Below are 27,995 nucleotides of genomic sequence, written 5' to 3' on the forward strand. Positions count from 1 at the left end.
TTCAGGGAACAAGCAGGATCTTGCTGCAGAAGAAAAGGGAACTGGTTAGCAGGACTGGTTACCAAAGAGATGTTTGGTGATGTCTAGTGATGGGTCCGGCAACACCGATGCGTCGGCGCATGCGTCGAACTCAGAGCAAAGCCCGTGTCGATGTGCATATCGCTATCAGAACTTCACCTGACTGATACGGGAACTGTTGTAGGGAGCTTCCTCAGGTCAAACGAAAGGTTTTCATTGTGTGGGACCATTTTGATCTCATATCGGAAAATAAGCTATTTGTTTTAATTGCCTTGTTGTTTCATCCTGTTCCTCTCAGAGTTTCTACTTGATCTATTTGAATTGCCCTGGGTAGAAGTATTCACCAGTTGAACATAAAATTCTTGAACGTCACAAATTTAGAAAACAATTTATCAACAGCCAATAGTTTTAAGATGTTATTTTATTATGGCAACAAAACAATGAATATGTTATTATGAACAATAACTAAGCTGTATTAATTTAAAATATGTCAGCTGTTTACCACTTGTCATTTAATAAGTATGAATACATGTGTAAATGTGAAAAGAATACAACACCTATCACTTCTCTAATAAAAAAAAAGGTGTGTGAAAAACAGTTCTATAACATATCAACCAATCACTAAAGTAACAGCTATTAGAGATGGCTAAAATGTATGCTTTTATAACAATAAAAAATTAATACTCTCAAGTTTAGGGAAGAATTACTGTGACATAACAGAACACACAAATTAAAGGTTAACATCTACCATGAGTTACTGTTATCCACTATGTTAATTTAACACGACAAAACAAGAAGCTGAGTATTCATTTCAATTTAATTTTATTTATATAGCACTAATTCATGAAACATGTCATCTCAAGGCACCTTCCAAAGTCAAATTCGATCAGATTATACAGATTGGTCAAAAGATTTCCTATCTAAGGGAACCCAGTTGATTGCATCAAGTCTTGACAAGCAGCATTCACTCCTCCTGAAGAAGCGTAGAGCCACAAGGAGAGTCGTCTGCATTGTCCATGGCTATTAGGTGATACAAATGTTTAGCTGATGTACTCGTGCATCCCTGGTTTTTATTACAATCTATAATCACTTACCAGCGGGTCTAGCAGTCACTGTCAGGTGAACTGGCATCTGAAAGTTTCCGTTGTCACAGTAATACCAACCACTGCTCCTTGGCATTAGTCCTCTCATAGTCACATTGAATACAGACTTCTCTTTGGTGTTGATGATTACTGTTGCTCCATCTATTGATCCAGTCGCACCTACCACACAATCTCTGCCCAGTTTACACCATTTCATTTCTCTAGAGGTTCTGTAGTGACAGTTTATGGTCACGTCTTCTCCAATAAATCCTGTCACCTCCTGATTATCCACATATAGACTGGGTGTACCTTGATGGGAAACAAATAATAATTAACACACTATTTGGCAACCTTCACATTTGAAAAAGTCAGATTTGCTTTAATAATAATACAATAGAAGGAAATAATGACCATTTTGGTTTTCTTTTCTCTTGTTTACAAGAGTTTGAAATGTGTGTTCAGAAACAGTGCTTACCTGTAGTGACCGACAGCTGAAAGTATTGTCCGACATCACTTCCTCCATTGATCTCCACAGCACACCAGTAATCAGTGTTTTTAACTGTAAGGTGATTTATAGTCACATTGAAGATTGTCTGAATTTTGTCATCAGAGATTGAATACTTCTCTGATCCTTGTGAGTCTGTTTTGATTGCATATGAACAGGAACTCCAATAATATCCTTCACATAAATATTTAACATGATTTCTGTATTGGGACTCATAAAGACAGGGGAGAGACGGAAGCTCCAGCCTTCGCTGGTATCACTGTAAGAGCACCGTCAGTTCCTGTAGAAAAAAAATACGTCAGAGTATGTTTTGCACTTGATAGTTATGAAACATGTGGAAACTGAAGCCCTAATCTTTACTGATAGTTTACCAACTCTGTATACAACAATAGATTCTGCAGAAGATAAACCATTTTAATATATACAGCAATATGTTTTCTTGCTTATCAAATTACAGATATATCTAAAACATAAAAAGTAAAACACTACTACATTTTTCCAAAATGAAAACTGACACCTATACAGTCAAACATTAGAACCACAAAGACAATTATGGATAAATGTACATAAATTATAAATAAAGATTCATCTAAAGACATTGACCTGTTATCAGAGTGAAAATAAGAAGAAAAGTCAGAGAAACAGCCATGTTGATGTGAGAACCGCAACATCAACTGTAACACTGAGTCACTACTTCCTTGTGTTTTAATTCTCTTTCAATGTGTCATCATATAATTTACATAAATTATCATGATTTTAACATAGCTAACTAAATTAGCCTCAGTTTATACTCAATTTGCTAACCTGTGTTTGGTGTGCAATACTTTCCACAAAGTCACACTGCTGACAATTCGGCCCAAGTAAAAAGAGCCATGATGGAGGACTGGGCCATAACCAATGAAGTAAAGTGTCTTTGACCGACACAGCATTAAAACATGATTGCATGCGCTAGACAACTTCAAATTCGGCACTCAATTTGCATTGCACATAGTCTCAGTTTATTAGTTAGAAAATCCTGCGATCAGATCCCCACTCTTACATCCATCAGACACAAAGCCAGGCATATGTAACATTCTTCAGATCAAGCACTACAGCCAAGGAGAAGCTTGCTCAAGTGCAGCAACAGATGGGACGACCAACTCTGAAATTTATCAATGAGGTGCCAACACACTGGAACAGCACATATGAAATGCTGTCAAGGCTACATGATGTGAAGGAAGCAGTGTGGGTATCTCTGGCCTCTCTAAAAACAGATTTGACTCTGCTTACAGCTGATGAGTATACCATCATAGGAGAAACACTTCTTGTGCTTGCTCCTTTCCATCAAGCTACAGTGGAGTTGTCTGAAGACAGGTGAGCATCAGGGTCGAAGGTATATTTAAATGGCTTGTACTTGTATAGTGGGGGATTGAACCAGCAACCCGCCAATTGCAGAACGAACTCCCTAACCTTTGTACCTCTGAGAGGCAGGTAAAAACTCACACACACAAAATGCACTGTTGCTTGTAAATTCTGAGTCAGGGGTTGCGTTCTTTTGGGCTTGTTACGGCCAGTGGCCTTTGTCAGTAAAAAGGACATTAATGAAACGTAAGACAGACTACATGTTAGAACATGCCATTGCTAAGCAAAGTGTTAGTCCCTGGAGCTCCCCATGTCCCTTAGAGACTAAGCCGGATGGCTCTACTTGTTTTATTTGACAACAGATTTCTGAAAGGTTAATTCTGTTACAGTCATTGACTCATTTCCTCTTCCTCGAATAGAGGACTGTGTTGATCCCATTGGAAATACTCAATTCATAAGTAAGATAGACTTCTTAAAAGGCTATTGCCAGGTACCACTTACTGACCGTGCAGAGATTTCTGCGGTTGTAACACCAGACCAGTTCTTACAATATACAGTCATGGCTTTTGGCATGTGCAATGCACCAGCTACCTTTCTACGTCTGGTCAATACTGTTCTGACTGGGTTGCCTAACTGCAAAGCATATCTCCATGACCTTGTTGTTTATACTTCTACTTGGGATGAACACGTGACTGTTTTAAAACAAGTGTTCAGCCGACTTGCAAAAGCGTCCCTTACACTAAATTTAGCTAAACTTGACATTAAACACAAACAGGATGCGGCCAACTTGTTAGCTGAACCTTTGTCCAGAATTTACCTTGTTTGAAATACATGCTGTACAGTATTGTACCCTAACCTGTTGGTTTGGGTTTAAGGAAGGGAGGTGTTACGGCCAGTGGCCTTTGTCTGTTTTGTTTTTCTTTCTTAGTGTATGTTTGCAGGTGTAGTTGCAGTGTTCTGTCAGCTGGTGCTAATGTTGGAACTTGCAGCCCTCCTGTGTCTCTTCCTGGTTTGCCTTCAGCCACTTCCTGTTGCAATCATCCTCATCTGGATTGGGCACTGACCTGATTGCCCCACCAATCTGTGGAGAGACCTTCTTATTTAAACCCAGCCCTCCCACAAAGACAGGGTGGCTGTGTTTTAGGGCAGCTTGCCTCTCTGCTGGGTGGTTTTTGCTTATTGATTCTTAAAAAATTGCTTTTTTTTAGCTGTGACACTTTGTTAAACGTCACGCTGGTTGTGTTACTAGTTTGCTGCTTTGCTGTGACACTTTTTTACCCTAAGTGCTGGTTGTGTCACTAGTTTGATGTTTTGCGTTTGCCCTTTTGTTTTGATTAAGTGCTCATACTGTCTGCAGCATCAGGACTAGGTTTTGTGTGGCCTTAAGTCATTCTGGGTTTTTCTTCTATTATATTGTGTTTTGTCTCTTGGGGGTGTATTTATTATCATTTTTTTTTGTTCATAACCCAAACTGAACAATAAATCATGACGTTTTTTTTAAACCTTCCCGTTTTGTATTTAAATGTTACTTCCCCCTTCCCCCTAGATGAGTTGTGTCGTATCAGGGCTCTAAAATAAGTAACGATAAATATGAGTTATAAAGAGACCCATCTTTAGAACCAATCGCTGCTCAAAATGGTGATCTGCACCGTTTAATCTACTTTATCTACAGTTATTGCTGGTTATTGCAACTGTAAGCTGCAGAAAATATGGGCAAAGTTGCTGCCTCTGCGTTTACTCCCGTCATTGACAGTTGGTTCCATGAGCAGTGCCTAGATTTAGATGATGTCCTGAACGCTCTGAGGTAATACAACTGGAACTGTCCACTGTGTTGTTGATACTAACTCAAATCGATATGTGTAAAAAATAAAGTATAAAAAGGGTCGACACATGTCAAACATTGCTATTATGTGGAAAATTAGTCTCAGAACTTACTACCGTAATGCATGATGCTTGCATGACCTACAAAACCAAGTGAGGGCTGGCTTGACTGTCGTTTTCGAAGTGGCGGCTGGCTTTACCGCAGTCTGTCACTGTCCTGACATAGTAGAAGAGCAGAGCGTTCCTCCCCCATCCCTTCGGCGTTGTCGACTGACCAAAACTACCCCGCCCCCCAAATTGCAAAGTGCAAATTGCACAATTCGGCAACTACATTAATTGCACAGTATTGTAAACTGCTGTCAGACATTTTGATTTGAAAATTAGTCCATTTGCAGCTAAGGACTAAATGCATGATAAAAGCACCATAGGTAGTGTTGTTGGCCAGTGTAATCTACTGTTTTAAATAAAAAAGTAAAGATAATGTCTTGCTGTGTCTGTGTGTTATGTGTAATTAGGTGCATTTTTTCTGCCTCATCAAAATGTCATTATGGTAACAACATCCATCCATTGTCTATGCACGCTTATCCCTCATGGGGGAGCAAGGGGTGCTGGTGCCTATCTGCAGCATTCAACGGGCGAGAGGCGGGGTACACTGAACACAAAAATAACTACTAATGCATTTACATTCAGTCCAATTTGAGCACGCATAAAAAGAGTCTGCAGGTTGACTTTGGTATGACAAGTTCAAAACAAGCCAATTGTTTTGTTTTGCACCAATGGCACGTCATTCAAAACAACTGCATGCGTTTCTCACATCCATCCATCCATCCATTTTCTAACCCGTCTATCCCTTGCGGGGTTGCAAGGGGTGCTAGTGCCAGCTGTCTATGGGCGAGAGGCAGGGTACACCCTGCACTGGGGCCAGTCTATCACAGTGTTTCTAACATATGTATATTAATTTGTGGCCTGCCTAGAACTGAAATGAATTGTATTCTGTATGGCTAGTTCCACATTATCCTTAGTCTTAATTTGCAGGAAGGTCACATTATTTATGGCATTTAAATCCTGCTAGTATAATAGATCTAAAACAAGCAGATATGCAGTTCTAATTCAGTTCAGCGCTGCAAACACTGAATAACAGTTTTGCAGCAACGTCAGACCATAAGCCTTTTAAAGGCATACTATGCAACATTTTTCAGTTAATTAATGTGTTCCATACCGTTTTGGATGATTAAATGAGTCATTTCAGGTCGAACTAAGGTTTTCTCGGCCGCCCTGGGGGTCTGTGGGGGAAATACCGCACTTGCAATTGCAAGAGCTCACGGCCCGCACCCACAGAAGTCTTGCTTTACGGCGAGAACTCCATGTATTTTTGCCCTGCCATTCACTGTATGCACGCGCGAAAGCAACAACAAAGAACCGCGTGTTAACGTCAAATAAACATGCAAGCATATCGAGTTTTATTATTATTATTATTATTATTATTATTATTATTATTATTATTATTATTATTATTATTATTTATTTTTTTTTATGTTGGCGAGACGCTACAGCGGCGTTGCGTTCGCCTGTCTGCTAAGCTCAAAACAACCACGCCTGTCTTGACGGAGAAACCAGAACAGCTGAGCATCTATACGACAGTGCACTTTTACTTTCACCCTCTGGGGGGAGCCTCGCTGGAAAATCAACCCCGGTTGCATAGTATACCTTTAAGTTTGAAAGTAGAAATAAAGTGATACTAATCTCTTGTGGTTATCTTTCACATTCACACCCCCAGTTTTATTTACAGCAAAGTTTAGGAGGATAGTTGCATGTGATATAGTGGTTTCAGCAAATCATTTCTGGCTATAGCATCTTCATAAGAAACTGGAGTATTTTACATTCTAATAGAAACCATAATATGATAACTTTATTTTCCCTTTTATCCACCTACTTTACTATTAGAGTATGTTGGTTAGACATGAAAAACCAAAACTTGTTTAATATTCTTTTATTCCTTTTATCTAATGGTGTTACTCCTACTGATGTAGTTGTAGCTGAGTTTAATTTATAAACATCAATGTACATTAGAATCTGCAAGTGTTCATTGACCCAGTAGTACCAACCATTGTCCCGCTGAAAACATCAGTAACACTTTTATATATATTTTCACAGAGGTTCTATCTATGGTTCCAATCTCGTCTGTTGCACAGGTGCTGCCCATTCTGCACCACCGCCTGATATTTACAGTTACTTTTAACGGTCACACTTCCTCTTTCAAATGATCTTATTTCCTGTTAGTTCACAATGCGACTTGGTGCACCTTGACAAGAGTGCAACATTAAATATTGGGTAATTAAGTCTAAACTAAGTATGTCAGCTCACAGGTGATTAGTTAGTATTATTATGGGGATTGTACCTGAGTTCACTGATCGATATAAACACTCACCATCCCACTTAAGCCCCATTCTCACTGATCCAACCCAAGCCGAGCTGGGTATGGCCCACCCGACTCAGCTCATCCCTGCTTGGTTTAGCTCTGCACGGATTGTGTTTTGACCGGCCTAGAAATGCCTGGAAGAGCACCCCCCCTCCCCCCCCCTTCCCACGATGGTTCGCAGTTTGTAAATAGTAAACATATGTTTCCAATTTACCCATTCCATTCATGTTGAACCATAATCTTAACGTCGTTGCTCTTCAGTTTTTCTGGAAACTCTTCGCAAGTTACAAGACCTAAAGGAACCACTGTTAAAAGCTTGATGCCAGAAACCACAGGACACCTTCAGGGATCCAGTGTAGCCAAAGTCTCTATAGATCAGGTCTGTTTGCCCTTAACAAAAAGTAAATTATTCAGGCTTGTTTCACACTTAAAATGAGGCTGTGTACTTGAACTTTACGTTTTAAAAACTAGATTTCATATATTTTATAATAGTATAGAGAAATATACTTGACTTATACTGAAAAGTATAAACATACTGTGAGTCTAAGACAAAAATACATTCATACTTAGAAACTTAAGCTTGTACTTAAGTTTGCTTAGTAAAATAAACTTAAAATATACTACTTTTTGCTAAGGGTGAGCAGTAAAAGTGGGACCAACATACTGGTAAGTGGTAGCTGTATAAAATGGGGATGAAAATACAAAACCCATAAACTTCTGAAATTATCAAAAACTTATTAGAAGGATAGAAGTTATACAATTTGTTTATTTTTGATAAACGTTAGGAACTGAAACAGTAAGCTGACTGGTTCTAATCTTCATAAAACTATTGGTAATTTTTAAAGAATTTTCTGCATAAATTGTGAAAACATGCCTGCAGGTCTCGCTTTATAATTTTGATAAGCATGTCTAAAAGTTTCTCTCTCTCTCTCTCTCTATATATATATATATATATATATATATATATCTATATCTATATATATATATCTATATATATATATATATATATATATATATATATATATATATATATATATATATATATATATATATATATATATATATATATAGGCTACATGGATGTTTGCAGTGGATAGGTAGGTTCCTTTAACCGTACTTGTAGTCCCGTCGGTGAACTGGGCGCCTCTGTCGCTTGTTGATGACGTTATTATGTAACTACAATTTTCTGCGCGAAATACAAAAGCGACAATACCTTTGCTGTTTGGGCGCCTTGTTTTAGTTTTACGCAACCTGGAGATCTTCGTAGATCTGGGAACTGCCCGCCACATTTAGCCGACTCCTTTCGGTGTTTTCAGGTGACGGACCGTCCCGGTTCCACATGGAGTACGGGAAGGAGAGAGTGGTGGCGCTGGTCGACATGGACTGTTTCTACGTCCAGGTGGAGCAGCGGCTGAATCCAGCTCTGAGGAACACTCCCTGCGTGGTGGCTCAGTACAAGACGTGGAAGGGAGGCAGGTGAGTTTCTGACACAGAGAAGCAGTTTTGGTGATCAACGCGACTTTTTGCCCATCCAAACCCGGAAGTCGTCTGAACCTCGGGGTTGTCTGTCATTATGCATTTACTTAGAGAGCAATGATGTTAGATATTACCCTACACGTTAACAAATGCATCGAAGTAGATAACTACATTGTATAATAGATAATATACTCAAGATAAACTACATTAAATATAATAGTTTATACACGGTAGTATCATGCACTGTTTATTTGATGTATCTGCCGCCACAATTTCATCATCCATAAACAATGAGACTAGGGTGAATGACGTATGTAGTGGAGATAGGAGCATCCCTCTGACCCGTTTTTTTTTTTTTTTTTTTTGCTATAAAGGGTAGTGTTTGCTTTAGTTTAGGAATAACTTTATCCATATAGTTAGGTCATCCTGATTAAATGGAGGATCATTTATCCATCAGAGGACTGTGATGTGAGTGGACATATGAGATTGCACTTGAACATATCTTATATGATACGGATATAACATGAGTTGCATTGACCATTTAAACTGCCGTCTCTGTGTTGGGAACTTACCCGCTCCTTGATCCCACAGATACATTTTTGATTGTATAATAGATTTTAAATCTAGCATGTCGTTCCACCGATCCTGCGTTAAACAGAGTGTTCTGGGTGATATGTCTTTATCTGGTAGTATCATAGCTGTGAGCTACGAGGCGAGGGCCCACGGTGTCACCAGGAACATGTGGGTGGATGATGCAAAAAACCTGTGCCCAGATCTCCAGGTGGCCAGAGTGCGCGAGTCTCACGGGAAGGCCGATCTAACCCTGTGAGTGCTGCTCAAATACTCAGCGGACTTCCACATCCTGCTGCTTAGATAAATAGTAAGCGTATTATTTATTGGGCTACTAACATCTGTTTGTAGTTACAGAGAAGCGAGTGTGGAAGTGATTGAGGTGATGTCTCGTTTCGCTGTGATTGAGAGGGCCAGCATTGATGAGGCCTACATGGACCTGACAGCAGCCGTCCAGCAGCGCTGGAAAAACATGGCGGACCATCAGATCGACCCATGCCTTCTCAGGACTACTTACATTCAAGGCTATCCACAAAGCGGGCCGGAACCATCTGGCGATGACGATTCCAGCCAAGTTGATGAGTCAGTCTTGAATAAAGGTAGACAATTGATGGGTTAGTTACACTTTGCACTGTTACAGCTCAGGATTCACGAAGCTGGAGTTAAAAAGTGAAATTTTTGTAAAAGGCAGACAAATGTTATCCCTGTTAACTTGTTTTGAATTATTATTTCTTTAGAGCAGATAAGGTCCAGAGGAGTCCAGGAGTGGTTGGCATCCTTATCTCTTCCATCCGTTGGACAGCAGAACTCTGCAGAGCTGCAGCTAACCCTGGGTGCGCTCATCGTTGAAGAAATGAGAGCAGCCGTAGAGGAACACACAGGCTTCCGCTGCTCAGCAGGGATATCACACAACAAGGTGGACTAAAGCTTCACATAATTCTGATGTTAGACCGACGACTTTCGTTGCTGTCATAACATTTAACTCTCTTCTGCTCAAGGTGCTGGCGAAACTGGCCTGCGGTCTGAACAAACCTAACAGACAAACTGTTCTGCCATTGGACTCTGTGACTGAACTGTTCAGCACCCTGCCCATCAGCAAGATGTGAGTTTAATCAGCACAATATTTCTTACAAATTACACTGATGCAAAAGAGCACCAGGTGACTGATAGAAATGTGCACTCCTGTTTGACTTATGTGCCCTCTGCAGTCGTAACCTGGGGGGAAAGATGGGCGCGTCGATAACCGAAACTCTGGGAGTGGACAACATGGGAGATCTAACGCAGTTCTCTCAGGCTCAGCTGGGCCAGCACTTTGGAGAAAAGACAGGGTAAGGAAATACGGAGTTGCCAAATCATTGTTTGCTAAACACACAGTTTAAATAATTGTATTTTTAATGCTGTAATATTGTTTCAAGTTTGCATAGAAATCAGTTGCGTGCATTTTTATCACCTGGGAAGTAGCATCGATTAAGTGAAAGGCCATCCCATATCTCGACTACGTCAAAGGTCGTTTATTAAAACTGGTATAGATCGATGATAGGGAACTAAGTTTCTTGCGTAAACAGTCCATGCAAATGTTTTCTAATACGAATATTTAATATCATACATCTGGCAAATATAATTTTGTTATAGTCGCATTGTAGAAGAGCTGGATTAGATCCTGACCAGCTGATCCATGGCAGATACACCCCCCTACAGCTACACAATCCAAATTTAGCCTTTCTTGAGCTTCTGCTGAAACCCTCTGTGGAGAGTAGCTTGGCTGTTAAATCTGTTGTGCAACAGGTTTTTCTGCCTTCAGATGTAGCTTTAGATTTTAGAATAGGGACATGCCGTGGAAGATGAAATAGACCTTATAGCTAGCGATTACTGAGCATAAAACAATCTCTTTGATTAAAACAAGAGTGCTGACTCTTTAAAGAGCGTTAAGCGATATTTCACCACTAGGTGGTGCTTGAGCACTGTCTGTGGACCAAAACAACATCTGTGACAAGCCGTGCCTCTCTATTCTGTAAATTAAATGGTGCAAACTTTCAAACTATCCATTTTAATTCCAGGTTCTGAGGCAACAAAACATGACAAATGTCAAGGGGATTGAATACTTTTGCAAGGCCACCACATTCATAAAGAAACATTTACAATCAAGTAGTAAAACTATTCGTGCTCATTATTAGACCATGTCCTAAAAAGTAAATCAGAAGAAAGGTTTAGACAGTTTGGACCCGGCCTTCTGTTATTGGCTTATAGCCTGCGTGGTGTTCAGCGTTTAGAGACTGATGTGGCTGATTAAAGAAAGCGCTTTAATTGTAAAGTGTCGAAATGCTTCATTAAACTTGGAGCAAACCAAAATTGCGACAGCTTAATTTAGCCAGTTCGATTTTAAACAACACCCATCTGGAAATAAGAAATATTTCAGTTTGTCACAACTCAGCCATTTTAGATGATGAATACATGATTGAATTATTTTAATTTAATTTATTTTTAATATTTGAATGAGTGATTTATTTCTGACAATCTAGTGAAATTCTAAATATTATATATGAATAATAGTATATATAATTGTATTATGTGTATATATTTAAATAACCTGGATATTGGCTAAATTAGTTTTTACAAGTCGCAGTTACTTATCTTATAATAGTTCTTTGTGCCGTGTTCTGTTCTGCGATGGTTTTGACTGCAGGGACAAAAGATTTTCTTGGACTTTGTCAGATGACAACAAACAAAGAAAACCTGAACTTGAAACTTACTTTCTTCCTAAACCACAATGAGACCTGTGTAATGTTTCTGTTTTGCAGCCAGTGGCTGTATGATTTGTGTCGGGGGATTGAGTTTGAAGCTGTGAAACCCCGACAGCTTCCCAAATCCATTGGCTGCAGTAAGAACTTCCCCGGGAAAACATCGCTGGCTACAAAAGAGCACGTACGGGTCATCCGTCTCTGCCTAGTTTCTGTTTTGCAGAAGCCTACTTCAAATATTTCTGAATCCACTTTTGTCTTAGTCTTATGTTACCTGAAATATTTATCTCTGCATGTGAAAGAAATGGACGTGCCTTCATGCAAACAATAGAGCAATATGTTGCTTTCCAAATATATTTTCATGCAAAAACGAAACCTCTGTGTAGGTGCAGTACTGGCTTCATCAGCTGGCCCTTGAGCTGGAGGAGAGGTTGACCAAAGACAGAGAAGCGGTGAGAATCAGTTTTGTCATATGTTTTACACTGAGACGCTGCCGTTTTTCCTGCTTTTATTCCCAAGCTTCCTGCACGTCTCACATCAGCGCCTTCTCTCTGTCACGCAGAACGGCCGAGTAGCGAAGTTGCTGACGGTCGGCGTGCGTCAGCTCGGCGACAAGAGGCCGAGCAGCTTCTCTCGATGTTGCGCATTGGTGCGCTACGAGGCGACCAAAATATCCAGTGACAGCTTCGCCATCATCAAGAGTCTCAACACAGCGGGAAACCACCAAGCTGCGTGGTAATTAAAGAGCAATGGTGCTGCGAGGTATTTAGAAAGAATGCTGTCTGATTTAGACCTTCTGTCCTGCCTGTCCCCAGGACTCCGCCTCTTACCCTGCTTCACCTCTCAGCGAGCAAATTCAGCGACGCTCCGTCCACTGGCGGGATCACCGGCTTTCTGTCCAGCAACATCACCTCGTCTCAGAGCCTTTCCTCTCCAACTCAGACCCTCTCTCAGCCACCATCGGGTCTAAAAGACGGCTCCCCGTGCAGTCAACCTGGAACTATACAATCTTTCTTTCAAAAAGCATCCGGGAAGCTAAAAGTTAAAAAGGATAAAGAAGAGGTAGATGACTGTGCAAGCTCAAAAGAAGTCTCTTTGTCTACCCCCCTAGATCGAGAATCTTCCACTGATGGTCCTTTTAACTTGAAAATCGTCGCAGGGAGTCCCCGATCTAGCATCTCTTCTTTCTTTGAAAAGAAAAGCTTTGAAAGATGCTCAAAACCGTCAGCCTTGCTGATAACGCCGTCTAAAACAGAACCTGAAATCAAAGCTGCAAACCACTGTAAAGACTCTGATGTTGTTGCAGAGTATGAAGCTCATCAGCCAGAATTTAAAGACGCAAGCATGGATCCAGAGACTGAACCAGAAGAGCCTCTCAGACGGCCTGTAGATGACCTGACAACCTGTGAACTCTGTGGTAAAGAGGTACTGGTTTGGGAAATGCCTGAACACAATGATTATCACTTTGCCCTGGACCTTCAAAATTCGCTGTCTTCATCTAATAACTTGGCAGCCATTACGTCCAGCTCGGCCGCCTCTTCTTCCTCAAATGCGTCTCCGACTCTTGGAGCGGGAGGCAAAACGCTGCCAACACGGGGCAAAATAAAAACAAGAGGCCAGCCAGGCCCTGCTTCAAAAAGACAGCGCTCCCAAGGAGGAGGCGTGGGTACCCTGGATTCGTTTTTCAAAAAGACCTGATGACATAAGTGTGTTTGACCGCCGTAAAAACATTGTTTATTTAATCCCAGCAGGACTCGTGTATGAAAAAGCAACCTAGCAATAGGACTATAACTTGTGCTTCAAAGCAATAACTCCAGATTAAAGAAATGATTTATTCTGGATCGTGTTTTTATTATAGTAAAGAGTTTTCATCAGCTTCTTTTCTAAAAGTTGCTTCCAATAAGTCATAGCAGTGCACGGCATTGTGTTGTAATACTGTGACAGAAAAGGAGCCAGTCGGTTTACCTCACAAAATGTTTTTTAATGTTATTGAAATGCAAGTGAAGCTGCTGGTGAGGTACTGCTACACATCAGTAAATAGGTCAGCAGTAGAAACCGAGCTAATCTGGCCTGTGCAGACGGCCAGTCATCAGTGATAAGGGCTTCAAATGCAGCCTACTTTTATCTGTAACATCCACTGAAGCAGCACTCCGTCATCGCCAACTTTGTGAGAAAAAATAGTTGTTTTTTTTAGGGAGGTTGCGTTCCTTAAAGCTTAGTGTGGTTGGACATTTTTAAAACTATAGAAATTACCCAGGCACATCTCTAGTTATTTGATAAAATGTTTCTTCGTAAGCATTTAGCTGCACAGAAAGCAACGATTGTAAACCTAGCGCACACTGTAGGGTGAGGGAGGACGCCCACTCCATGTAAACACACAGGCTTCTTACAAAGGTTTATAAATGAAAAGCATCTTTTCAGTTTCTTTAGAGCTGAATGGCCAAAATATCACGGCCCTACCTGATGTACAATTATACTAAGTCTTTACAGATTTACTACAAAGACTTGAGTCATCCTAACATTTTCTTTAGTTGTAACACATTATTCTCCAAAGACTCTGCTATGCCTTAGTCATTTTTACACTTGAAAGTAAATTTAGAAAACCTTTAGATTACAAGCACAATGTTGAGTGTAATTTATAGGGATTTTACGTCATAAGGAGTACATAATTGTAAAATGGAAAGGAATATGATACATGAAAAAGTATTTGCATTCAGGCACTCTGGTGTCAATACTTTTGACTATTGGGGGTATATTCTTTACAGACTTAATCAGTCAGACTACATAGAAGATGTCCTAACAGCAATTTTCATCCCAATTGTATTTAGATCTGTACTTTGACTAGGCCGTTCTAACACGTGGAGATATAAATTTGGTCTAAGGCATTCCTTTACAGCTCTAACTTTAGGTGTGATGTTCAGCTGGAACGTGTACCTCTGCTACAGTTCCAAGTCCTTTCCGCCCTCCGACAGGGTTTGCTCCAAGATTGCCCTCCATTAAGAGCCATCCATTGCCCCATCATCTCTGACCAGCTCCCCTATCCCCGCTGAAGAGAAGCATCTCCACAGCATGTTTCACAGAGCTGTGATGTTTCACAGTGAGGACAAATATATTTCAGTTTTATAAAAGGAACACTATTTTTTTTTTTACTTCTGCTTCACAAGTACATGCTACCTTTAAAGGCTATCCCAAAAATACAGTAGTGTGAAAAGAATCGGGAAATGATCAATGATGAAATCTTTTGCAAGGCACTGAGAAGTGTTGCTCTGTCTTGCATCCGATGAGCAACTTTATCAAAACAAATTGACCTATTCTAATGAGTCATAGGTGTTGTGGCCATTTATGATATATTTTTTTGGATTGTATTTTCTAACAATTTAGTTTTCTTCTTTTGGGTAGTTGGAATATATTTAAGTTAGTTTAGAACCAAAATTTGTAATTCATTTTTAGACTTGAAATGTTTAGATTACGTTGTTAATTGTTAGACCCTCCCATTAATTTGAGTAATTAAGAACACACTGGGTGCTTGGTGCAGATCTATCATTTGGTAAATGTCTGGTGTGGACGGGAGGTTTTGTAAATGTCAAATTTTTTGACCACTTTTAGAACTTCAAACGGCAAATTGAGATTATTTTTCGTTTTCAACAAGTTAAGACATTTTTTTAGTCTTTATTTTGTCTATATTTTTTCAAGAAATAAATCCCATATTTTTACAAACCAATGAAGTAAGAAGTGCGTGCAAATCAAACCACCTGTTACCACCCACGGCCTATATTGAAATTTTGTTTTTTTGGAACATGGAAGGCCGCGACAATAGGTTTATGACAGAAATAAAAGCAACGTATGGTGTTTGATAATATGACTGAGAACTTTAGAAGTCTAAAGCCAATAGGAAAAAAAAACTACAGATGTTCAGGAGGTAACATGTTTTATTTATGAACACACAACAAATTGGATCTGTACATAAAAATTGCATTTCACCCATATAGTTATCAAAATATTTTAAAATTCAATAAAAATAAACAAATCTTGTACTTGATTTTAAAAAGACAAAAAAGAGTGTGCCCCGTTAAACACGGCAACGACTAAAAACTGGAAAATCCTGAACTACTAGAAATCTGTAATAGCCAACTGTGATGCATTAAAACAAACAAATTACCTGAACTCTTTGTTAATGCTATAAAAAAACAATTTGGTTGAAATTGGTTATTTAATCATCCTGTCTTTGCACACAAATCGTACTTTAATAATATGGGTGCTACGAAACAAAAGCGCGAGCAGAAATCAGACCCAATAGGCAACACAACATTCAGTTTTTAAAAGTTGTCAGAAATATCACAAATTGTTTCTAGTTGTAGCACCAACCAAAGCATCCCCCTCTCAGCTGTAAAGGCCGGGGTGTGATGGAAGGCTGCTCGGGCAGTAGTTCCACCAGGCACTGTGTTCGAAACCCTGCCAAGACTGTGACATCAGTAACTTAACTGAAGCGATGACTTCAAGTACCTCCAATATCATTGCTCTGAGAGAAAGTTGCATCAGAAGCCAGTTTCACACACAAATGAACAAAACAAATCTTTGGGGGGGGGGGGGGGACATTCTCTGGCTTTCCTCAGAACAACAACTTCCCCAAAAATCAGCAACAGAAAGGTCAGAGTGGCTCTGTAGAAATGGAATGCTGTCACTAACGCAACGTCTACGCTGCCCTGAGAAACTGAAGCACTTGAGGGATAGCTGGCAAGATTCCCATCTCACCATACTATTGTGAAAGGCATTACTTGTGAATGGAAACAGATTCCAACAGACGAATGTGACAGGGAAACTTAAAGACTACCGTAGCGATCTCAACTGACTCACACACACAACGTCAAACAGGTTCATACATATACCTTTAAATTCTTCAAATGCCTTCTTCAGCAGCTGCAGCTTCACTCGGACAAGCTGTGCCTCACAAAAATACACCAGCAGGTTATGGTCTGAGTATACTGGGATATAGAAATCATTTTTTTGGGGGATGTTCAGGCTAAGTGTCTATAAACGTGTGTGCCTCTCATGTTCTTGTAACAAAGTTCAAGCTTTCAACCTCTATACGCTATTTTTTCCCCCCAACCAGGTCAAGATGTTGGTTTATAAAGCCATTGCCTGTGATTTAGAGCCGCCTGAGCATATTCATTCTGTAGTATGCTAAAGGTAACTTTGCTGACTTTAAAAAGCAAAGTACAAGCAAGAAAGTATCTAACAATGTTTTTTTAACTGTGAGTTTTAACCTCTAAATTTCTCTTGATTATCCCATCTTTTTTTTGATCACATTTTATCTTAATCCAGATTAATTTAAAATCCCTTTGCACAGGCAATAGACTGTCAGAGTTGGCAGTTGGAAGCTATCTTTGTAGTATAAATACAACTTTTTCCCCTAAAGCTGGATCTTCATGGCAGTTCTGGTGTATAAACCACCATATGAGGTTTTTTTTATACAAAAATGAGAGGTTTATCAGACACTGCTGGTAACAGGTCAGTTTCTGCTGGCCAATAATGATGATGACGATGATGCCTCATTTCACAACAGTGATACCATTTACATATTAATGTCAAAGCATCTCCTTTTGCAAAAATGATCTGCCACACAATTAACATCGCTGGCATTTTTCAGTTCAGTGTAGAAGAGCGTGTGTGTGTGTCTATGCGGAGTGCACTTTGGAGTCAACTTCATTAGCAGCTCTTCCACACAGATGTGTAAATATTTCTATTTCTCTTTTTTTCCCCCTAAACTTATTGAGATGTGTTGGTGGAGTGGGATGTTGGGCTTCTGGTAGATTCCTACACATTTTAAACCCAAGAAAAATACCAGTGGTAATTCAAAAGTATGAAGAAGATAAGACAAGTGAGAGAGGCAAAGGAGGCTTTGGAAAAGAAAAATGACAAAAACAACAAGATGCTGCAGCAGAGGTGTTTACCAAGAGACCTTTGGGAGGTGGCATGTAGTTAACAGAGCACCTTGTTTTTCTGGGCTGGGGACGGAGTTTCCAAAGCTGCCTAAAGACTTCAGGCTTTCTCATCCTGCCCTTGAAAATGATGGTGGTGATGGGAAATGGCTTGCAGGTTGGTGACATGACCGATACCTTTGGTCACGCCCTCCCTGAAGAGCACCTTCGCCCCGACTTTCAGATATTCAGGGTGCTTGATGAACTTGAAGAGAACCACTGCTTTCTCTCCTGTCCTCAGCTCTTCCTGCAGTGCAGTGATGGAGCAGAAGGAAACAATCAAACCAAAGAGCATTAATAAACAGAAGCAATGGCTCATTATGATACAAATCCATCCAGTGTGAACTATACTATGGGAACTTTTGTATTAGAAATTTAACACACCTTTCTGAATAGTATTTTATATACTCGAGCATCATATTGACACTGAATATTAGTGTATGAGCTTTGTCTATACTAAAAATATAAACGAAATAGGGACGCTCTCACATGCAAAACAGCTCCGTAATGTTATCAAATGTTTAAAAAAAGTAAATAATCAAAGTTATGAAAATAAATAAATAAAGATTGGTATATAAAAAGTGGTAAAATCTATCTCCTCTGGTCCTAAAAGGATTCTGCAGCCCTACCATCAACCTCTGATGAATAGAGACCAGGAGAAAATAGTTTCTTGCTACATCAAGTGCACAGAATATGGAAAACTAATACGTTACCATCAGTGCCCCATGACACACTTTTTTAATGTATAACTTATTATTTATACTTACCAATTATGCATTTGTTTTATTTTATTGGTGCTATACCTTTTCAAGAACTTGCATCTCGATGCAGTTAATTAAGAACAATTTAGCAAGGACTATGTTTTATTCCAACATTATCACTGAAAACATAACATAAAACTGGTGTTTCAACAATTTAGAAAGTGAAATTATAAAAGAGGTTTCCAGATCTCACCTTTGTTTATTTTTTGTGTTACTTTTGATTACAGCTCTTAAATTTACAGCTCTTTAATTTACAGCTCTTTAATTTCCATCTTCAGAAAGCTCCAGAGTATACGTTTAACAGATGGGCCAAAATTATTCACAGGCAGACAGAGATTTAAAAATTATCCGTTCAACCAAAAGGTTTGTCTCATATAGGAACTTGGACCAACAACTCTCGAAAGATAAAAAATAAAAATTTAAACCAATTTGGAAAAAAAATAATTCATCTGTTTTATTTATACTTATTGAATAAATGGCATGTCAAAAAGTATGTACACCCTTCTCCATAATCAATGGAAAATGTTTTATTGCCATTACACCCATCAAACCCTTCTTATAACTGCTGTCCTGCTTTTTGCATGTCTCCAATCGTATTTTGAATATTTATTTTTGGTGATGAGCCTCAAGTCTGTAAGATTGGAAGGCCTCCTTGCCATCACCCTAATCTTGGCTGTCCATCAGATTCAAGTCGGGACTCTGGCTGGGCCAATACAACACATTGAGTCAGTCAGAAGAAACAAGTTAGTAAAATTAAAAGATCACTTTAAACCTAAATCTGCCAGGGGTGTGAATCATTTGGGACTTAACTTTGTTTAGTTTGAACTGCAAAGGCTAAACCAACTCAACTCTTTGGTAATGATAAGCTTTTAAGAGTCAAGTGAGGATTAACAATGCACATTTGTTTATGTGTTTAAGAGAATTATTAAGCCCCATCATCATGCAGCAGTGTTTCTCAACCCTGGCCCTCGGGGCTGACTGCCCTGGATGTTTCCGGCATTTCCCTGCTACTAGAGACCTTATTTAAATAAATGGGTAATTAAGAGGCCTCTGCAGTACTTGATAGAATGTAGGAGGTGAAGCAATCATTTAACTCTGGTGAGGTGGATCAGAGACGTATCTAAAACACTGAGGACCAAGGCTGAGAAACACTATGGACAAACAACTATGCAAGCAGTCATAGATAAAAAAAAAAAAAAAACCTGTAAACATGTTTTTGATTGCTTTCCAAACACTTAAAAGGTCCATAGCCACGTTATTTGACTTTGTTTTTATTCATACGTCAGTAGCTCACTCTGGTTGCATACAAAGTTTTTATGAAATGTTAATCATGTCCTGCTGGCGTATTAGTTGTTATTTTGTCGTTTTACTCTTTTTGTTTTTGCTCAGTTTGTAGGTAAATAAAGCCTTTCGTGTTTATTTCTAGTAACAGAGGAAGTACGCACTGTGCATGCGCTGCAGGGGATAAAACGAGGAAGCGGCTAACAGCCATTTGCATTTCCCAGAGAAACAATGAAGAATGGTCCAAGATCCAGTGGAAAAAAAAATGGCAAAAAAAATATGATTCAAAGAGGGAAAAGACTGGAATGTCGCTGGGAATACAATATGAACGTTGGTGTTCACTGAAACGGACGCTAAACTTGCTAGTTCTGTGATAGCGCCGCTAGATGTTGCCATGTCTGTTTATATTGTTAATGAAAACTATCAAAACACTATCAAGATTGAAGCTTGGCGTATATGACTTAATGTTATCATGATCAAACTTTTTTGGTCTTTTTTTTTTAAAATAAGCATATAACGTGGCTATATACCTTCAATAAAATCCTAACATGAAGTTCTAGAGTAGCTCAGTGGATGAACTAACCTTGCCATACACGGCTTCCACTGTAGCGGTTTGTCTCACATTGCCGATGTGCACAGTAACCTGGAAGCCCTTGTGAAAGGTCTTGGCATGAAATAGCAGGACAATCTCGGCCTCGAACATCCAGCAGATGGTAGGATCCATCTCTGGACTCACCATCACCATACCCTGTAAGTGACAAATCCGAATCATCCCCAAAACCGGGCCAAAACGTAAGCGTGTAGCATGATGACGGTGTCTTCATTGAAGTAAATGACACATATTTATGGAAACTAACCAAACGATGAACTATAGCTTCAGTGAACAGTATTTTATAAAGAAAATCCAACATAAAAGAAGCCTTTCAAACAAATCAAAACAATAATTACAGAATAGAAAAAAAAAAATATGCAGAGTCCCACCTTGCGCAACAGTGAGCGGTCAAAGTTGCCCAGAGCGAGCGTTGCCGCCTGCCCTGCCCTGAGCACCCTGCACGCCGAGCGGTTCCTCTGGATGCTCCCGACCGTCAGCTTGTGGAACTGGCCTAACTCGGTGGGTCCTACCACAAGATGATCCCCCTCGCGACAAATACCGCTGCATCGCCGGAGAGAAAACAGCGCTCTCGTTTTTCGCGATCGGGTAGTTTTGTTTACATAAAACACGCATCTTCCAACACTGACCTGTACAGAGTACCTCCCACCACCGTCCCCACCTCCGGAACGGTGTAGATCTCGTCGACCTGAAAAAGAGGCACGCGTCCGCGGATCAAATCAGAACCGTCCACGGTGTTACACCGCGCCGCGAGTCACTTCACGTTAAACTTACTTGAAACTCGGTGAGCTGTTGCATAAGCTCTTCCTGCTCCTTGCTGTTGCTAAGAGGAGGGATGATGTTGAAGAAGACCTTGAGCATGTCTAAGCTCTCACCAGTCACACTGGATAGGGTGAAGATGGGAGTGATGCTGCCAGGGAGAAGACAAACGTCTGAATTAATTTCATATTTCTAATTCACATCAGGTATAACTAGTACTATGAACTACAGAGGAACCACAGATCTGAGGTTTCACTCTGACAGTAAAGCACTTGAGTCATACTTGGGCGACTGTGCGAACTGCTGCGCTGCTGTGACTGCGTCGTCTGTGCTGCTGACCACCATGGGCACTTTGTTGCAGCCGGGCTGTTTCAGGACCCGCTCTAGCTGCCGCAGCGTGCGCTCCACAGTGGCTCGGGTGCAGAGGTCCACTTTGCTGATAACGATGAAGATGGGCACCTTCAGGGCCATGGCGATACCCAGATGTTCTCTTGTCGTACCGGCTGAAACGTTGTGGGAGAACGTAGTTTGATTGTTATTACTTCAGTATAGCAAAGAAGCTTTTAGCTGTTTCAGGTCATGGTTACTTGATCGAGGTTCTCATTTCATAGCAGATATCAACGCAGCAAGAAACGTAAACGGCATTTATAATGGTGAAATGTTGAGGGATGCAAAGAATCAGAAACTGAGTTTTAATCTCACATGTGAATTAAACAATTGGCTTTTCCCCATAACATTTTCTGAGCACATAAAATCTACAAGAGGGTTATAAACATTATTAAACTCATTTATCAGAATGAGTAGAAATAGTGTTTTCAGGAATTTCTAATGTGCTTTAAACATTTAAAATAAATTTACTTTAAATAACTTGTTAAAAACCTCAAGCAGCTTAAACATATCTCAGAGTTAGGGAAAGAGTATAATTTTGGTGGCAATCCCTTAACTGAAAAAGAGATGTGCACAGCATAGTTTAAGAACTTTTTAAATATGGCGAATACACATAAAAAATATCTTAAAAGCAGAATACACACATTCTACACATATTGTCAGCTTCTGTAGGCTTTAATCTAAAACTCGATAGCTGTGGGACATTTATTATCATGATCCATTTAATTGAATGCATTTTAATGCACGACAAATGTCATCTCAAGGTACTTTATATGGCACAAAGGTCCATTTCATATCCAGAAACGTATAATTCGATCAGCTCAATTCTGTCCAATCATTTAGACAGCTTCAGTCTCAATTAGTCTACATACATCCCTGCAGTGCAGTCAAGTTCAGGCTATAATGGCGACTGGAAAGCATTCATCTAATTAATACAAACTGACTGCATCAAGTCACCCGCATCCGGCAACACTGGACGGCTGATTGGATATAGATATTAAATCTGCATCCTGATCTAATTTAAAAAAAAATAAATAAATTATTACACGAACTGGGCAAAAAAATAAATGCACTTAACTGGATTAGGCTGTGATCTTGAACACAGTTCCCCCACAGATGCTCAGCTTTCATATATGATCTTTGCCATTTGCAAAAGGAACACACTACAGATTTATTAACAGCCTAGTGCTATTTTTACTTTAGGACGCCGCTTCCGTAACCAGACAAACAAAATGCCTCTGGAGTTCGACGAACCATTCTCCTCTGTGTCTCGGTTACTCCATCGACCACACCTTCAGCTAAGCTTAAACACAGAGATGCCGAACGATGCAGAATAATCTCCCAGCGGTGTGGCTTTAAACACATTCTACTTAAATACATGTGATTCCAACTTCTCCAAACTATAATTAAATAGGTTTTCTTCCACGGCAGCAGCAGACAGTAGAGACCAACAAAGAGCCATGTCTGTTTTTAAATCAGCCCATCAGCTTCCAGAGCAGTTCTTTCCTGGATGCGAACTTCTTGCTCCAAGTCTAATTGCTTGGTAAAAGCTTAATAATACACTAATACATAATTTACAGATAACACAATTGTTTTATGTGTAAAGGTTTACTTTATGGATTTTTTTCTCAACTGATTTATTTGTAGGAGCCAACTTTAAAGTCAGATCAGGTGCACAGCTAAACCTTGAGTGTCAAATATTCATTTTATTTTTATTATTGGATAGTGTTGGAGATATTTTGGTACTAGCAGTGGCAGGCAAAAGATGAGGAGAGTGGAAACAGAGAAGAGTGTTGGAAGGTGAGTACGTTATGCAACCTCAGATACTACATATCTGCAGTGTCCCGTAGTTAACAGCTCTGTATATGCGGAGTACAGCTATTTTTAACCGTGGCATGCAAATGTGTGTTACTACCATGTAATAGAGCCACTCTTTATTTGGGTTATCTGAAAAAGGTCAAGTAAGTGTAACATTTTAGAATGTACAAGAAATCAAGACATCAGAATGTTTTGTATAAAACGAACATGAACGTACCGATGCCGGTGTTTGCACTGACGACCAGCATAGCAAAATCTGGACAGTAGCTGGTGAGGCCAAAAATGGTGGTTTTCAGGTACTTGTGGTGACCGGCCAGATCTATGAACGTGATCATTTTAGAAGCACTCTCGCAGATCTCCTCTGCAGTCCGAGACTCGCTGTAATTTACGACCTAGGCAAAAGCGAAGCAATGTGTGGTTACGTTTAGCGATGCTGCGGCTTGCTACATCTTAGTTTGATTCCCCAACTAATTTAGACGTCATTGATAACTCTTGAAACTGCTCCTTCCTCACCTCTCCTTTGCTGTTGAAGCCAAGGATCTCAAAGCTGATGCTTGAGGTGCGCCCAGTCTGGATTTCATGCAGATGCCTGAAGAGGTTGAGTCTCGCCCTTCCCCGTCCGTTGTCCAGCTCACCCTGAGTTAAAACACCCAACAGAGTGGACTTACCAGAGTCCACATTACCCAGCACCGCCACACGCAGGTCTAAGAACTGCAGAGGAAGAAAAGCAAGGAATTCAATGATTTAAAAAGAAAAAGCCGGAGAATAAAAATCAGTGGAGCTGAACTAACCTGCTGGTCATCTGGCACCTTTCGTATGAGAACTTCAGCGATCTTTCGAGGAACGTCGGCGTCGTAATCCACCTCTCGCTCTCTAAGAACTGCAATGTCGGCTCCCACTCTATCGAAATCACACAGAGATGTATTCCAGAAATAGAAATGCATCAAAACGTTGTATAATACACACATTACATAGATTTTTTTTCTCTCGAGAAAAAACACATTTTGTTCGCGTTAAAAGCAAAAATATCGCCATAGGAACAGCAGAGGATTAAAATGATGCTCTCATCATTCCAAGTAGTAACTGTAACCAGCCTGTGGGGTTATGTAGTGTTATGACCTGGATATGCTATTCAATAACAATAAATGTCCAGATTCTTTTCACAATGTGGACATTTTCCAAGATGTCAATAAAAGAAAACATCAGGCTGTATTGAAAAAAAAAAAAAAAAATGCATCCACGTCTTTCATCATGAACTCAAGATACTGCTGAAACCTAATTCTTTGTGGATCAACACGGCTTATGTAACACTCATCTGATGGCGCAGTAAAACTGCATCCTATTTAGGGGCCAAAGGTTGCGCAGGAGTACATCATTGCCCGTTTGATAATGCCAGCATAAAAAAAAAAAAAAACAATAAAAAAAACAAGAAACATAGAACTAAAACAGGGTTCCTGGACTCACTTCTCAGCCAGCCTATGGAGTGTTTTCAGCGACGCCCTCATGTCCTCCTCTGACAGTCCCACCAGCATGCCATTGTCCTCCACACCTATTTGATAGACGGCTTCGCCCCGACCCTCCTGCAGCCGCCATTTCATTTGTGTCGCCAGGTGCTCGAAGCGGTTTTGTGTGGGGTTTACCAGCTTTAGCTAAAATGACAAAAGCTAGAGAAATTATGGCTGGACTTCCAAGACAATCAGTGAAAAGTTTACGTGGTTAAATAAGAGTTATAATTAGAGGTGGGTATTGCCAAAGAGGTCACAATCCAATTCTATCACGATGCATCACGATACTTGAATTATTGGGATGTATCGCGATGCATTGCGATATTTTCACTGAACACTGTTAGAAATAAATACAGCCATTACCAGTGGCTGACTGGCTGTGTATGATCTGGATAGTGTCTTCAATTTATACATAACTGAAAGCAACTGAATTCATACATAGCTGTATTTATTGAAACGACTTTTGGAGGTATTGCCATGAAAACAAATATTACTGTTACTGGAGAGGACACACTGACAAAAAGTTACTGACAAATAGGATTTATAAAACTTAAAATAACAAAATAAGGATAATCAGTGCCGTTTACATGGCCTCAGTGGTCCATTAAACCAATTAAGTTGGAATCCACTTGTTTTTGGCTGATGTTCGCCAACCATTCATGCAATTTTATTTATAAATTTTTTTAAATTAATAATTGATACCTGGCGTCAAGAATCGATACCTGGCGTCAAGAAAAAAATTAGAATTGCGATGCATCGTCAGGACAATTATTTTGCACACCCCTAGTTATAATCAAACTAAAGAGTAAAAAACAAAACATATAGGCTGAGTGTAGGACTAAAGCACATGTTGCGTTACTAAAACCAGTCTTTCTAATACACCCTGCTGTTACGTTTCAGCAGGGACCTATGCTGAAACATTTCCCTATTACACTTCTAATTACCTCTCTATGAATAAAAGACACTGTACTATCAGATAAGTGTCTGACATGCAGGTTACTTTTGAAGGGTTCAGCGACCTATTCGGGTTTCTTTCAAGAAAACATAAAACAAGGCTCTTGCTTACCTTGTACTCGATATTTCCCTCTTCAGCCTGAGAGACAGGACAGTGGAACAGAGAGAGACAGAAGAGGAACAACAGCTGTCAGACAGAGGAGAAGCTCAACATTTGTTCAAAGATAAAGAGAAAACTCATCTGACCGACCGGGCAATAAAAGCCGTGCAGGGAAAAGGCCGACAGGGCCTGGTCACCCTTTTATTACACATCCCTGTCCTGTGTTATTAGGAGCTATGGCTGAAACCCACGGTAATTCAAGTCAAGGGCAACTATTTTTACCTCCAGACTGTAAGATCGCTGCTATGTGGCTGAACCGGTTATATACAGCAATCTAAAGCAGAAGCTCCTTTAAAATGAGGATTAATGGAGGGAAGGGTGAAAAGAGCAGCCTGCTGACAGAATAACAATATCTAACAGGGCTCCCCCTATTTTAATTCACTCCATGTTATTACACTTAAGACATTTAAAACCCCGTTTGTTGGCGTTGTTTACTTATTTAATTATTTATTTAGGTTTGTTTATTTTTAATAAAGTTACCGGAGTCTGAGGAGCGAGTTGAATTATTTATGGGAACAAGTTGAAGCGGCTCTGGCAGCCGCCCCCCCTTGTTTACATACAGCGGTTCCTCTTTCAGGCTAGCTTAGCCAACTAATCGTCTATCTATCAAGTCAAAGTTGCAGATTTGGCGCCCTGCTGATCAAGGAGCGTAAGTTGCAGCACAAATGTCTGCCGGATATTAAACAGCGGCTGAAAACAGACGCTCACTTTAAGCCAACATGAGCCCCTCAGACCCCAGCTACGTGTCAGTGTCGTTTGGGACAGAAAAGCTAGCCCAGGCGGCAGGAAGCAACACGGAAACCTGCAGTTGCGTTTTTTTTTTTTTTTTTAATAAAGAAACATTAGTTTCCTGTTTGTTTGGTTTGGTTTTAACTCGATTTTTGTTGTGTTTCTCGTACATAATTTCGACTGGTGTAGCCGCACTGTCAGTCTTACCTCCGGGGGAAGGTACGGGGTGTTATTGCTCGGCTTGAAGTTGCGAGGGAACCGAGCTCTGGCTTTCCTGTTCTTGGCGCCAGCCTTCTTCGAGGCGACCCCGCTGCCATTGCCCGGCCTGTGGTTCGACGCAGGTCCCTGAGACCCGCCGGAGCCGTGTCCGCTTGTTGACCCAAACAACTCCGAGACCCGCGCATCCATCGGCTTCTTCGGGACCAAGCTCGCTAGCTTACCTCAGCCTGTCTAAATGTGTTGCTCCAATATCAAAACAAACAACCGGGTCAGGCATGGGTGCGCCTGGATTCTGTTTAAACCACGCTTCTGATTTTACCAAACATCCCAACAAAATTAACAAAGCCTTAGCCTCCCCCCCAAACTCCCCAGCTCGAACAATAACACCAGCCCCAAACCCTACTGGGTTGTATCCTTTTAAGTTTCAGTGACCTACGTCACAATGCTAAGAGTGCGCCTGATTTGTTGAACGGGATAGCGCGAGTGAGCGGTTCTTTTTGTTTCGACCGCCTTCGCACATAACGTTGGTTTGAACTCCGCCCGCCTAACTACAAGGATTAATAAAACAGGCGCACATCGCTTTGCCAGGCTTTGCGTCAGCCTACACAGGAAAATAATGTTTTGTTTACAGAAGGTTACGAAAGTTAAAGATGTGCAAAAATCTAATTATTGAACATTATAGGGAGTGCATTTGCGAACTCCATAAAATATGCCTAATTTCTAGACTTTTCCTTCATAGGATAAGTATATTGATGTTCAAGCAAATTTATTTTTTAATGTTTCCTTATGATCTCAGCTTTCTGTAAATAATTGCTACCCTTTTAGAGAGTAGAGCAAAAAGAATAACAAAGTACATTTAAATTA

General features: G+C 40.2%; 3 protein-coding genes across 3 annotated transcripts; 1 reads left to right on the top strand and 2 right to left on the bottom strand.

The window, feature by feature from the left end:
• Positions 1 to 1,030: 1,030 nt before the first annotated feature.
• Positions 1,031 to 8,527, bottom strand: LOC118557064. Its single transcript, XM_036126057.1, has 3 exons — positions 8,438 to 8,527; positions 1,576 to 1,855; positions 1,031 to 1,409 (listed from the first exon to the last, which is right to left on the bottom strand). The coding sequence occupies exons 1-3, from the start codon at positions 8,525 to 8,527 to the stop codon at positions 1,105 to 1,107; spliced, it is 675 nt and encodes a 224-aa protein (XP_035981950.1). The 3' UTR covers positions 1,031 to 1,104.
• polh (polymerase (DNA directed), eta) lies at positions 8,338 to 13,809 on the top strand. Its single transcript, XM_012854302.2, has 10 exons — positions 8,338 to 8,662; positions 9,353 to 9,487; positions 9,584 to 9,831; positions 9,970 to 10,148; positions 10,231 to 10,334; positions 10,441 to 10,560; positions 12,031 to 12,154; positions 12,357 to 12,422; positions 12,533 to 12,705; positions 12,786 to 13,809. Exons 1-10 carry the CDS (start codon positions 8,526 to 8,528, stop codon positions 13,666 to 13,668), a joined length of 2,169 nt encoding a protein of 722 aa, XP_012709756.2. The 5' UTR covers positions 8,338 to 8,525; the 3' UTR covers positions 13,669 to 13,809.
• A 2,072-nt stretch (positions 13,810 to 15,881) lies between these two features.
• Positions 15,882 to 27,543, bottom strand: gtpbp2a (GTP binding protein 2a). The gene is made up of 12 exons (XM_012854304.3): positions 27,120 to 27,543; positions 26,136 to 26,162; positions 25,029 to 25,213; positions 24,356 to 24,464; positions 24,078 to 24,275; positions 23,782 to 23,956; positions 21,643 to 21,862; positions 21,375 to 21,510; positions 21,230 to 21,288; positions 20,972 to 21,143; positions 20,574 to 20,738; positions 15,882 to 18,195 (listed from the first exon to the last, which is right to left on the bottom strand). Exons 1-12 carry the CDS (start codon positions 27,318 to 27,320, stop codon positions 18,010 to 18,012), a joined length of 1,833 nt encoding a protein of 610 aa, XP_012709758.2. The 5' UTR covers positions 27,321 to 27,543; the 3' UTR covers positions 15,882 to 18,009.
• Between the last annotated feature and the right edge of the window lie 452 nt (positions 27,544 to 27,995).

Source organism: Fundulus heteroclitus, chromosome 22 (assembly GCF_011125445.2).
Source record: "Fundulus heteroclitus isolate FHET01 chromosome 22, MU-UCD_Fhet_4.1, whole genome shotgun sequence".
NCBI classification, from domain to species: Eukaryota; Metazoa; Chordata; class Actinopteri; order Cyprinodontiformes; family Fundulidae; genus Fundulus; species Fundulus heteroclitus.

Excerpts from the sequence above, each read along its gene's own strand:
- polh (XM_012854302.2), top strand. The coding sequence starts at position 8,526 with ATGGAGTACGGGAAGGAGAGAGTGGTGGCGCTGGTCGACATGGACTGT. Across the intron at positions 10,335-10,440 it reads ACCCTGCCCATCAGCAAGAT|TCGTAACCTGGGGGGAAAGA; the intron begins GTGAGTTTAATC and ends TGCCCTCTGCAG. Across the intron at positions 12,706-12,785 it reads GGAAACCACCAAGCTGCGTG|GACTCCGCCTCTTACCCTGC; the intron begins GTAATTAAAGAG and ends GCCTGTCCCCAG.
- LOC118557064 (XM_036126057.1), bottom strand. The coding sequence starts at position 8,527 with ATGTGGAACCGGGACGGTCCGTCACCTGAAAACACCGAAAGGAGTCGG. Across the intron at positions 1,856-8,437 it reads AGATCTACGAAGATCTCCAG|CGAAGGCTGGAGCTTCCGTC; the intron begins GTTGCGTAAAAC and ends CAGTGATACCAG. Across the intron at positions 1,410-1,575 it reads TCAGCTGTCGGTCACTACAG|GTACACCCAGTCTATATGTG; the intron begins GTAAGCACTGTT and ends TTTCCCATCAAG.
- gtpbp2a (XM_012854304.3), bottom strand. The coding sequence starts at position 27,320 with ATGGATGCGCGGGTCTCGGAGTTGTTTGGGTCAACAAGCGGACACGGC. Across the intron at positions 21,511-21,642 it reads CAGTTCGCACAGTCGCCCAA|CATCACTCCCATCTTCACCC; the intron begins GTATGACTCAAG and ends TCTCCCTGGCAG. Across the intron at positions 21,289-21,374 it reads AACAGCTCACCGAGTTTCAA|GTCGACGAGATCTACACCGT; the intron begins GTAAGTTTAACG and ends CCTCTTTTTCAG.